Source organism: Chiloscyllium punctatum, chromosome 8 (genome assembly GCF_047496795.1).
Source record: "Chiloscyllium punctatum isolate Juve2018m chromosome 8, sChiPun1.3, whole genome shotgun sequence".
NCBI classification, from domain to species: Eukaryota; Metazoa; Chordata; class Chondrichthyes; order Orectolobiformes; family Hemiscylliidae; genus Chiloscyllium; species Chiloscyllium punctatum.
Genome location: NC_092746.1, coordinates 85,216,449 through 85,230,451, shown reverse-complemented (window position 1 = coordinate 85,230,451; position 14,003 = coordinate 85,216,449). Strand labels below are relative to the sequence as shown.

The 14,003-nt window shown below is 41.3% G+C and overlaps 1 protein-coding gene across 1 annotated transcript in view; it reads right to left on the bottom strand.

The window, feature by feature from the left end:
* The window catches only part of LOC140480712 (sickle tail protein), a 694,958-nt gene that overhangs the window by 82,656 nt on the left and 598,299 nt on the right, over positions 1-14,003 (bottom strand). Inside the window, 1 exon segment of the mRNA XM_072575975.1 lies at positions 10,173-10,339. Coding sequence (XP_072432076.1) covers positions 10,173-10,339 — 167 coding nt within the window.

Sequence of the window (14,003 nt, the reverse complement as noted above, 5' to 3'; positions counted from 1 at the left end):
GAGACCTGAATATCAACCCCAGAGCCATGCCATTAGTGATATCCTGACAGGCTGAAAAAGATACATTTATTCCTACTCTCTGCTTCTAGTTAGCTAATCAGTCTTTTAACCATGTCAACAGGTAGGGTAGGGTGGTGGGATGCTCCTCAGAGCACCAGTGTGGACTCAATGAGTCGAATGGCCTGCTTCCATACCGTAGGGATTATATGATTCAAGCAGTCAGATCAAAACTGCAGTCAAACTGCAGGAGGAAGTAGTTTACTGGAGTCATAACTATCAGAAAGGTAGTTATGATTGGTGGAGGTCAATTATCTCAGCCCACCACATTGTTGCAGAGTTAGAAAAGTCATTGCCCTGAGAAAAGATCTTCTGCTTCTTCATCAATGGTCATCCCTCAATTGCACAATCCTAATTGATTAGGAGAAAGTGAGGACTGCAGATATTGGAGATCAGAGTCAAAATGTGTGATGCTGGAAAAGCACAGCCGGTAAGGCAGCATCCAAGGAGCAGAAGAATTGATGTTTCAAGCACAAGCTCATCAGGGATGGATGCTGCCTGACTGGCTGTGCTTCTCCAGTACTACAATCCTAATTGATATTTGCTAATGATGCACAATGCTCAGTACCATTTACAACTCCTCTGATATTGAAGCAATTGTTCATACAAAGCAAAATGTTAAGCAATATACAGACTTCAAATAACATTTGTGCCCAGGCAATGAATGTTTACAAGTCAGAATTTAACAATCTCTTTGATGATCAAGTACATTATGGAATCCTTTACCACCAACATCCTGGGGTCACTGAAAACTAACTGGTCCAACTAAACTTGCTACAGGAGCAAGTTAGAGGTTGGAAAAGTTTGTGGAGTGTACCTCGCCTCCTGCTCCCCAGTTCTTTACACCCTGTTCGAGACACAGATCAAGTATTAATGCAATACCCGCTACATTCTTGGACAAATGTAGCTCCAACAACATTCAAGGAGCTTGACATCGCCCAAGATGAAGCAGTTCACTTCAAAAGCACACCATCCACTGCCTGCAACACTCACTCCTTTCACAACCAGCACATAGCATCAGAAGTTCTATTTACAAGTAAAGTTGCCATAGTTCCACTGTGCCATAGGGCAGCTCTCTCTAATGAGAGAACTTGTGGTGATTTAACCTGAGGGTCACTGCACCTCAGGAAACGGGAGGAGAAGTGAGGAAGGACAGTTCTTCAGGATAACCTCACCTCGTGTGGGAATTAAACCCACACTGTTGTTTTCACTCTGCGCCAAAAACCAGCTATTCAGACAACTGAGCTAACCTACCCCTAACATTATCTGCAAGATGCAGCACTACAATTTACCAAGCTTCCTTCACAGCACCTCCATCTTCCAAGCCTGTGACCCTGATGGCTTTGTAGGACAGAACACCACCACATGGCAACACCACCATCTGCAAATTCCCATCCAAGCCACACACCATCCGGACTTGGAACTATATTGCCATACTCTGGGTACCTCTACAACACCAAACTGTTGCATTTCGAGAAAGAAGATCATTATCTTAAAAGGTGGGCATAAAATGCTTTTCAGGCCAGAAACTGTTAAATCTTAAATAAAACATAAAACAGGGAAAAATATCTAATCAAAGATAAATGTGCAAAAGCAGCCATATTAGAAAATATAAGATAAAGAATTAAACCATTCAGGGAGTTCTGAGTGATGCACATTGCTTGCTTGAGAGCATTCATAACACTTCAACTATTGCACAGAACCTTGCCACTCCTCCTCAATTATCCACGAAATCTGGAACCTACAGATGACTAACTTTGACTAGTTGCAGTCAGGTATCTAACACAAAGTAAAGAACCTGCCAGCCTGGTTATCCACTTAAATGCTTTCCAATTATGCGCTGATCAGTCCAAAATATTCTAACAAGTTAAAACTCAGTGAAAATAACCATGGAAATGATCATTGTTGGGCACTCACAAGCCACTTGGCAACAGCAAGAAACAAAACAGGCATGTTCTACCACAATTCTCATATTTCATCTTTCTTCCACAATCTAATGGTGATTGGCATGTTGCACATTTTGGTTTCAATATCCCAAGGATTTAATGCATCATGTGTTGCTATACAATCCTCACTATTTAACTATTTCAATCTACATGGCTGTCTTAGCAGTACACATGTTGTGACTACGTGTAATGCATTCCAGACAATTAGGGACAGGATGTTTAATAGCCTATTCACCAGCCTTACACAACTGATTCTAAACCTATCAAATTTAATGTTATTTAACTGCTTGAAATTTTAAAATGCTGTTGATCAGGAAGCACAGCTCACCAATGAGTGAGATGTTATTACTATACAAACAAACCAATATGATTATGGTCTTAAGTCTCCATACTACAAACCATATGTACGCTCTCTGGAATAATTGGATAGTTTGAGAATAGCTGTGATTTCAACCAAAAGCAGTAATGTTTCACCTGAGGAAGGAAATGAATTTTGCCACCATGAAACTGTACACTTACATATATTTAATGCTAGACAATTACAATTTGTTAATAACAGAGTGGTTAGGATCTGGAATGCACTGCTAGACAGTGTGATAGAATCTGTTCATTGCAGACGTACAAAAGTTGAAAAGAGAGACGAAAGAATGTGCAGGATTACGGCACCAAGTGAGTTGTTCATTCAGAGAACTGGTGCAGAAATGATAAGCTATAACAAGTCTGTGATTCTAAGACACTTTTCTCTAAGTTTCTCTAAATTTCTACAAAGGATTTTGAGGGAGGTCTTTGATTGTGGAAGGGAGAAGTGATCCACCACACAATATCTGGGCCTCGTGACAAATACCACCATTACTGACTTTCAGAATGACCTGTCAAATGTTACAAACAATGAATATCTATACACAGGCAAAAATACAAACAACTCAGCAAATCAAACAAAATGACAAGGACTAGAAAAATAGCAACATGACCTCCCAACTCCTGTACTCAATACTCTGACCAATACCAAACGCCTTCTTCACTATCCTATCTACCGGCAACTCCACTTTCAAGGAGCTATGAACCTGTACTCCAAGGTCTCTTTGTTCAGCAACACTCCCTAGGACCTTACCATTAAGTGTATAAGTCCTGCTAAGATTTGCTTGCCCAAAATGCAGCACCTTGCATTTATCTGAATTAAACGCCATCTGCCACTTCTCAGCCCATTGGCCCATCTGGTCCAGATCCTGTTGTAATCGGAGATAACCCTCTTCGCTGTCCACTACATCTCCAATTTTGGTGTCATCTGCAAACTTACTAACTGTACCTCTTATGCTCGCATCCAAATCATTTACGTAAATGACAAAATGTAGAGGGCCCAGCACCGATCCTTGTAGCACTCCACTGGGAACAGGCCTCCAGTCTGAAAAACCCCCCACCACCACCTGTCTTCTACCTTTGAGCCAGTTCTGTATCCAAATGGCTAGTTCTCCCTGTATTCCATGAGATATAACCTTGCTAATCAGTCTCCCACAGGGAACCTTGTCAAACGCCTTACTGAAGTCCATACAGACCACATCTATGGGTCTGCCCTCACCAATCTTCATTGTTACTTCATCAAAAAACTCAATCAAGTTTGAGAGACATGATTTCCCACGCACAAAGCCATATTTACTATCCCGAATCAGTCCTTGCCTTTCCAAATACATGTACATCCTGTCCCTCAGGATTCCCTCCAACAACTTGCCCACCACTGAGATCAGGCTCACCGGTCTATACCACCCTTGTCTTTACCACCCTTCTTAAACAGTGGCACCATGTTTGCCAACCTCCAGTCTTCCGGCACCTTACCTGTGACTATCGATGATACAAATATCTCAGCAAGAGGCCCAGCAATCTCTTCTCCAACTTCCCACAGAGTTCTCGGGTACGCCTGATCAGGTCCTGGGGATTTATCTACCTTTAACCGTTTCAAGACATCCAGCACTTCCTCCTCTGTAAGCTGGACATTTTGCAAGATGTCACTATCTATTTCCCTACAGTCAATATCTTCCATATCCTTTTCCAAATGCTGATGGAAAATATTCATTTAGTATCTCCCCCATATCCTTGTGGCTCCACACAAAGGCCGCCTTGCTGATCTTTGAGGGGCCCTATTTTCTCCCTAGTTACCCTTTTTTCTTTAATATATTTGCAAAAACCCTTTGGATTCTCCTTAACTTTGTTTGCCAAAGCTATCTCATGTCCCCATTTTGCCCTCCTGATTTCCCTCTTAACTATACTCCTACTTTCTTTATACTCTAAGGATTCACTTGATCTATCCTGTCTATACCTGACATATGCTTCCTTCTTTTTCTTAACCAAGTCCTCAATTTCTTTAGTCATCCAGCATTCCCTGTACCTACCAGCCTTCCCTTTCACCCTGACAGGAATATACTTTCTCTGGATTTCTGTTATCTCACTTCTGAAGGCTTCCCATTTTCCAGCCGTCCCTTTAACTGCGAACATTTGCCTCCAATCAGCTTTTGAAAGTTCTTGCCTAATACCGTCAAAATTGGCCTTTCTCCAATTTAGAACTTCAACTTTTAGATCTGGTCTATCCTTTTCCATTACTACTTTAAAATGAATAGAATTAGGTCGCTGGCCCCAAAGTGCTCTCCCACTGACACCTCAGTCACCTGCCCAGTCTTATTTCCCAAGAGTAGGTCAAGTTTGGTTGAAAAATGTCGTGCTGGAAAAACACAGCAGGCCAGGCAGTATCAGAGGAGCAGGAGAATCAACATTTCGGGCAGAAGCCCTTCTTCAGGAATCCTGGCAATTCTGGTCTCCTTCCTATCGGAAAGATGTTGTGAAACTTGAAAGGGTTCAGAAAAGATTTATAAGGATGTTACCAGTGTTGGAGGATCTGAGCTACAGGGAGAGCCTGAACAGGCTGGGGCTGGTTTCCCTGGAGCGGAGGCTGAGGTGACCATAAGACATACGAGTGGAAGTCAGGCCATTTGGCCCATTGAGTCCATTCTGTCATTTAATCATGGCTGATGCGCATTTCAACTCCACTTATCTGCATTCTCCCCGTAGCCCTTAATTCCTCGAGACAACAAGAATCTATCAATCTCTGCCTTGAAGACATTTAGCGTCCCGGCCTCCACTGCACTTTGCTGCAATGAATTCCACAAGACCACCACTCTCTGGCTGAAGAAATGTTTCCTCATTTCTGTTCTGAATTTACCCCCTCTAATTCTAAGGCTGTGTCCACGGGTCCTAGTCTCCTCACCTAACGGAAACAATTTCCTAGCATCCACCCTTTCCAAGTATTATCTTGTATGTCTCTATTAAGTCTCCCCTTAATCTTCTAAACTCCAATGAATACAATCCCAGCATCCTCAGCCGTTCCTCATATGTTAGACCAACCATTCCAGGGATCATCCGTGTGAATCTCCGCTGGACACGTTCCAGTGCCAGTATGTCCTTCCTGAGGTGTGGGGACCAAAACTGGACACAGTACTCCAAATGGAGCATAACCAGAGCTTTATAAAGTCTCAGTAGCACATCGCTGCTTTTATATTCCAACCCTCTTGAGATAAGCGACAGCATTGCATTCACTTTCTTAATCACGGACTCAACCTGCATGTTGACCTTTAGAGAATCCTCGACTAGCACTCCCAGATCCCTTTGTGCTTTGGCTTTACAAATTTTCTCACCATTTAGAAAGTAGTCTGTGCTTTTATTCTTTTTGCCAAAGTGCAAGACCTCGCATTTGTTCATGTTGAATTCCATCAGCCATTTCCTGGACCACTCTTCCAAACTGTCTAGATCCTTCTGTAGCCTCCCCACTTCCTCAGTACTACCTGCCTGTCCACCTAACTTCGTATCATCTGCAAACTTCGCTAGAATGCCCCCAGTCCCTTCATCCAGATCATTAATATATAATGTGAACAGCTGCGGCCCCAACACTGAACCCTGCGGGACACCGCTCGTCACCGGCTGCCATTCCGAAAAAGAACCTTTTATCCCAACTCTCTGCCTTCTGTCAGACAGCCAATCCTCAATCCATCCCAGTAGCTCACCTCGCTCAGCAGCCTCCTGTGTGGCACCTTATCAAAGGCCTTTTGGAAGTCTAGATAGACCACATCCACTGGGTTTCCCTGGTCTAACCTACTTGTCACCTCTTCAAAGAATACCAACAGGTTTATCAGGCATGACCTCCCCTTACTAAATCCATGTTCACTTGTTCTAATCAGACTCGGCTCTAAGAATTTAGAAACCTCATCCTTAATGATGGATTCTAGAATTTTACCAACAACCGATAGTAGGCTAATTGGCCTATAATTTTCCATCTTTTGTCTTGATCCTTTCTTGAACAAGGGGGTTACAACAGTGATCTTCCAATCACCGGGACTTTCCCTGACTCCAGTGACTCTTAAAAGATCTCAACCAATGCCTCCGCTATTTCTTCAGCCACCTCTCTCAGAACTCTAGGATGTGTCCCATCAGGGCCAGGAGATTTATCGATTTTAAGACTTTTTAGCTTTTCTAGCACTCTCTTTTGTAATGACAACCATACTCAACTCAGCCCCCTGACTCCCTTTAATTGTTGGGATATTACTCATGTCTTCCACTGTGAAAACTGATGCAGAGTACTTGTTAAGTTCTCCTGCTATTTCCTTATCTCCCATCACTAGGCTTCCAGCATCAGTTTGAAGTGGCCCAATGTCTACTTTTGCCTGTCATTTGTTTCTTATGTATTGAAAGAAACTTTTACTATCATTTCTAATATTACTGGCTAGCCTACTTTCATATTTGATCCTCTCCTTTCTTATTACTCTCTTTGTTATCCTCTGTTTATTTTTCTAGCCTTCCCAATCTTCTGATTTCCTACTGCTCTTGGCCACTTTATAGGATCTCTCTTTTTCTTTAATACATTTCCTGACTTCCTTTGTAAACCATGGCTGTCTAATCCCTCCCCGGATAATCTTTCTTTTCTTGGGGATGAACCTCTGTACAGTGTCCTCAATTATACCCACAAACTCCTGCCAATTTTGCTCTACTGTCTTCCCTGGTAGCCTCTGCTTCCAGTCTATTTTTGAGGTAAAAACAATGACTGCAGATGCTGGAAACCAGATTCTGGATTAGTGGTGCTGGAAGAGCACAGCAGTTCAGGCAGCATCCAAGTAGCTTCGAAATTGATGTTTCGGGCAAAAGCCCTTCAATCAGGTATTCCTGATTGAAGGGCTTTTGCCCAAAACGTCGATTTCGAAACTACTTGGATGCTGCCTGAACTGCTGTGTTCTTCCAGCACCACTAATCCAGAATTCCAGTCTATTTTTGTCAGTTCCTCTCTCATGCCCTCATAATTACCTTTATTTAACTGTAACACCATTACATCCGATTTTGCCTTCTCTCTTTCAAACTCCAGACTGAACTCTACCATATTATGATCGCTGCTTCCTAAGGGTTCCCTTACTTGAAGATCTTTTATAAAGTCTGGCTCATTGCAAAGCACTAGGTCCAGAATAGCCTGCTCCCTTGTGGGCTCCATGACAAGCTGTTCCAAAAAGCCATCCTGTAAGCATTCCATGAATTCCCTTTCTTTGGATCCACTGGCAACATTATTTACCCAGTCCACCTGCATATTGAAGTCTCCCATGATCACTGTGACCTTGTCTTTCTGACATGCCTTCTCTATTATGCCTTCTCCATTGAGACCTTATAGAGGTTTACAAAATTATGAGGGGCATGGATAGGATAAATAGACAAAGTCTTTGCCCTCGGGTCGGGGAGTCCAGAACTAGAGAGCATAGGTTTAGGGTGAGAGGGGAAAGATATAAAAGAGACCCAAGGGGCAACTTTTTCATGCAGAGGGTGGTACGTGTATGGAATGAGCTGCCAGAGGATGTGGAGGAGGCTGGTACAATTGCAACATTTAAAAGGCATTTGGATGGGTACATGAATAGGAAGGGTTTGGAGGGATATGGGCCGGGTGCTGGCAGGTGAGTCTAGATTGGGCTGGGATATCTGGTCAGCATGGACGGGTTGGACCGAAGGGTCTGTTTCCATGCTGTACATCTCTATGACTCAAAGTCAAATCCAGAGACTTTTGCATAATTCCATTCCAGTCGAGCATGAAATGACTACATGATAGCAGACAGCAATTACATCATAGAACATAGAAAAATACAGCGCAGTACAGGCCCTTTGGCCCTCGATGTTGCGCCGATCCAAGCCCACCTAACCTACACTAGCCCACTATCCTCCATATGCCTATCCAACGCCAATATGCCTATCCAATGCATCACTACTACTCATTTCATATAGTTTTTAATGCAAAGTCTGAGGAATTCAACAATAGATCAGAATCTGCCTTTCAGGTGACTAACTACTTATTTCATACTGCCGGCTCGGTTTGGAGTTAGGATAGATTACATAAATTTATACTTTCAATTTAATCTCAAAAAGAAAATGGCAGAGGTATATCTTTTCTCAACAACTGCATTGAACAAGACTTTTTGTCCAATTTTAGTATTAAGGAAATCCAAATAAATCCATGGATACAACAGCAAAAATATCAAGAGACAGGCATTGGCTTCATGCTTACACCCATTCTCAAACAGCAGCAACTCTTATTTATATCATACCTTGATATAATGAAACATTCAAAGTTTTCCAACAGGAGAATTATACACTGAGCCCCTGAATATCAGATACACAAGTTTAATCAAAGTGATAGGTTATATTGAATGTTTTGAGTATATTGTAGGAGGCAATGGCATGGAAGGATTTGAAAATTGTAGTAAGACTTTAAAATCAAGACGCTGCTCAACTAGACTAGAAGACTAGAAGAATAACCAGGTATGTATTGCAAGGGAAAGCATGTTTATCAAATTTATTGGCATGCTTTGAGGAAGAAAGGTGTGCTGTGGGTAAAAAGGGAACTAATGGAGGTACGGTGCTTCGACTTCCAGAAGACATCAATCAGGTACCACAAAGGCTTATTGCAGAAAATAAACACTCAGTGTAAGGGTAGCATATTATCGGATATAGATGTCTGACTAGCTAACAAAACAGCAGTCATAAATAGGTCATTTTCTGGTTGGCAAGATGTAACCAGTGGCACATCACAAGATTCAGTGCGGAGGTCAGATTTTTTTTCTGTTTACAATTTATATAAACTTGGATGAGGGCTCTGAAGGTATGGCTGCCAAATTTATTGGTGACAAAGATGGGTAGGAAAATAAATCATGAAAAAGGACATAAGGAGGCTACAGATGGATATACATTAGGTTAAAGGTGAGTGGGCAAAGTCCTGGCAACTGGAGTAGAATGTAGGACAATATGAAATTGTCCCATTTTGGCAAGAAGCATAAATAAAATGTCTGAATAGTGAGACTGCAGAGCTCTGAGATGCAGAAGAATCTGGGTGTCCTGCTGCATATATCATAAGGTTAGTCTGTAGGTACAGCAGTAATTGGGAAGGCTTAATGGAATGTTATATTTTGGAAGGGGAATAGAGAAGAAAAAATATAGACCTTACATTCCAGTTACATGGGGCATTGGAGAGACTACATTTGGAGAATTGTGTACGGCATTGGTCTTAAGAGAAAGATATCACTGCATTGGAAGTAGTACAGGGAGGATTTTCCACACTAATTAGAAAAGGTTGGAAAAGTCAGGCTTGAATCTGGAGTTTGAGAGAGTAAAAGTGACCTGATTAAAACATACACAATGCAGGTGCAGAAAGAATGTTTTCACTAATGAGAGAGAAAAGAGCTATGACACACTATTTAAAATTAAGGTGTCACCGATTTAAAATAGAGAGGAAGAAAGATTTCTCTAGAAAGGGTCATTAGGCCTTTGAAAACTCTCCCTCAAAAAGGTGATAGATGCAGAGCCTTTGAATATATTTAATGCAACAGATAGTATTTCACCTGTCACCTATCTTGGATAGGCAAGAATGTGGTGTAATTGAATCAGGCATGATCTTATTGAATGGTGAAGCAGGCTCAAGGGACATACAGCCTACTTCTGCTTCATATGTTCGGATGTGATATTTCTAGCAAGCATATTGGGCACAAAATGCAGTACAATAAACATTCCTAATATCAAAACCATAATTTCATTACAACCAAAAAAAACAAAAACGGTTAAACACAGTAGCATAGTAACATCTATTCACTTAGAAACTGAAGATACCTGCGACTGTCTCAAATGTTGAAGCTGCTGCCGCAGATCAAAAATATTTCTCCGTAAATCAAACACATTGTTTTGAATTTGCTGCTGACATGACGAAGAAGGTTGGACAACACTGGAAGAATCTGAAGTAATCCCAGAGCTCTTCAATGCTACTGCACTTGTTGCACCTGCAGTGAAGATCACCTCATTAGCATTAACAAACCTCTTCAGGAAAAGATCCAAGTATGGCTGTTAATGATTACAAATTTGATTCATAAAATAAATCATAACTGTCTAAAGGAACACATCCACTTGGATGCAAGTTCCAATTTATCATTAATCAAATATAAAATTAAATAATCAAAACACAAATATCCCTTTAAATGTCAAATGTCTCACACCAGACTGCAGAACTAGTCACAATTCAAATCGCTCAGATTTGAGAGTGACATTTAGTAATGCAACCCATTAGAAGAGGAAATTGCTATATACCTTATATGGAATTACACCAAGTGACTTGAAATAATTAGTACCCAAATGTTACATTTGTAGATATTTTGCAGTAACAATTGGAATTATTTCAACACAGTAACATTTTGAACTAATCTCGTGCTCAACGTGATACTAAAAAGATTTTATATGCCATCTAAGACTTGGAAATAATTTGTAAATCTTGCTCAAGCATGCAAGACTTAACCATGTCTGATTTTGGAAACAACTAAAAATGGAAAATATATTTCATAATGATTTATGATTGGAGAATAATATCAAAATTAAAAGCACCATCATCGCAACCACTCTTCAATCAGTTTCACCATTATTTGATGATAATCATCTGATATACCTGAGCTTCAAACTAATCCAGGCAGAAAGTCAGCGGTCTCTTTCTAATGGCTGCTAAGATTCCCAAGTGAAATCAGTTTGGCCTAGAAACCCTTCATGAGCTTGAGCCCACAGCTCAAAATACCCATAAATCTAATATTAAGTTACATTTAGTCTCATTGACAAATTTACAAGGCTGTTGAATCAGGAACTGAAAATACAACAATGACAGCAGAGCAGAATGAAACTGGATCTGGTTTATATTATCTCACATGATGATTTGATGGGGAGAACATTTGAGACATTAAAGTAGTCTCTCACTCTGGTAAACAGGACAGTCATGGAATCAGAGCTATATAGCACAGAAACAGATCAACCCAGCCACATTGACCAGACATCCTAAATTAATCTAGTCCCATTTGCCAGAATATGGCCCATGTCCCTCTAAACTCTTCCTACTCATGGACCCATTCAGATGCCTTTTAAATGTTGTAATTGTACCAGCCTCCACCACTTCCTCTGGCAGCTCATAAATTCACCAACTCTGCATGAAAACATTGTCTCTTAGGATCCTTTTAAATCTTTCCCGTCTCCCCTTAGAACTATACCCTCTAGTTTTTGGTTCCCTTACGCTGGGAAAAAGACTTTGGCACTTCACAGTTTTATTAGGTCACCTCCTCAGTCTCAGATGCTCCAGAGAAAACAGGCCCAGCCTGTTCAGCCTCTCCCTATTGCTCAAACCCTCCAACCCGGCAACATCCTTGTAAATTTTTTCTGAACCCTATCAAGTTTCACAACATCTTTCTTATATCAGGGCGACCAGAATTGAACACAGTATTTCAAAAATGGCCTAACCAATGTCACAAACAACATCCCAACTCCTACACTCAAGTCACTGACCAATAAGGGCAAGTGTACCAAACACCGTCTTACCCTGAGTACCTGTGACTCCACTTCCAAAGAACTGTGAACTTGCACCCAAGGTCTCTTTGTTTGGCAACAGTCCTCAGGACCCTACCATTAAATATTTAAGTCCTGGCCTGATTTGCCTTTTCAAAATGCAACAGCTCACATTTATCTAAATTGCATTCCATCTGCCACTCCTTGGCCCATTTGATCAAAATCTTGCAGCTTTATCTCGTTAAAACATTGTCTTAAATACATAAAATACACCCACTTTAAGCCTCCACTCAGACTCCGATGAACTGCACAGAAAGAGACCCTTCAGTCCAACCAGATATCTTAACCTAATCTAGCCCCATTTGCCAGCACTTGGTCCATATCCCTCTAAACCCTTCCTATTCAGATGCCTTTTAAATGTTGTAATTGTACCAGTCTCCACCACTTCCTCTGACAGCTCATTCTATACACACACCATCCTCTGTGTGAAAATGTTGCCCCTTAGGTCTCTTTTAAAATCTTTCCCCTCTCACTGTAAACCTCTGCTGTCTAGTTCTGGACTCTTCCACCCCAGGGAAAAGACCTTGTTTATTTATCTTAACCATGCCCCTCATGATTTTATAAATCTATGAGGTCAGCCCTCAGCCTCTGACACTCCAGGGAAAATAAACCCAGCCTATTCAGCCTCTCCCTGTATCCCAAATCCTCCACCCCAGCAACATCCTCGTAAATCTTCTCTGAACTCTTTAAAGTTTCACAACATCCTTCTGATAGGAAGGAGACCAGAACTGCATACAATATTCCAAAAGTGGCCTAACTTTCATGATCTAATGGAACATACATGTTTGCATTTATGATACACACTTCAAAGAGCCACACCTCAAACTATCTGCTCGTCAGCAACTTAACAGCAAATCTTTTACTCATAATGCAGTGAATGGCAAAGGTCACTTCTAAAATGAGTATAACTGAACATACACGAACACAGAGAAACTGACATTTTCTCCCATTAGAGTAGGATTAAGAATAAATCAAAGAGGCATTTCAGAGGGATTTAGTAGGGCAAATAGGGGGCTGGGCAAAACCAAGTGATGAGTCAGTAATTGAAAGACAAATACAATATCATCATCCACAGAATGGGAGGGGAATTCAGCAGGATTTATTTTATCTGTGTTTGTACATGGACATCCTATTAGGAACAGTGGTGGAAGCAGAATACATATGACTTCTAAAAACAAAAGTAATTTGATATTATAGAAAGAAAGAGATGACGTACAGGACTAAGTTGGTAACCTCACTCCTGACAGGCATGAGGGGTGAAGTGATTTACCTCCTATACTGAACAATTCCATAATTACAAGAAAAACGGATTATTGAACCCATCAGATCTGTACTGTATTCTTCCCCGCACACCACCACCACCCCCCAACCCCCCCACCCACCGACAATTGTTTTACTCTAATCGCAATTAAAAATATAAATAATGTTTCTTTGGTTTCCAAGTCCAGGTGATTTGTGGTAATAATAACAACTGAGAAAAATCTCAATACAAGACCCCATTTAATTTTAATCATGTCATTTTCACCTATGTGTTTTGACTTTTGTTCTCCACTTATCTCCATATTCATGTGACCCTACATTAACTTCAATGCATCACTACGCCTATTACAAGTCTCTCATTTGGGACATTAATAATTTTGAAAATACATCAACTACATTACCCTCAATTAGATTCCCTACACTATGAAAACTGGTCATTTGGCCCAACAAGTCCATACTGACCTCCGAAGAGTAATCCGCCCAGACTCAATCCCCTACCCTATATTTATCCCTGACTAATGAACCTAACACTATGGGCAATTAAGCATGGCAAATTCACCTGACCTGCACATCTTTGGATTGTGGGAGGAAACCGGAGCACCCAAAGGAAAACCACACACATGGGGAGAATGTGCAAACTCCACATAGACAGACCCCCGAGGCGGAAAATGAACCGGGGTCCTGGTGCTGAGGCAGCAGTGCTAACCACTGAGCCACAGTGCCGCCCTCCATCTATCCTCTGTTAGAGTCAAAAGGTGTGGCACTGGAAAAGCCCAGTAGGTCAGGCAGCAACTGAGGAGCAGGAGAATC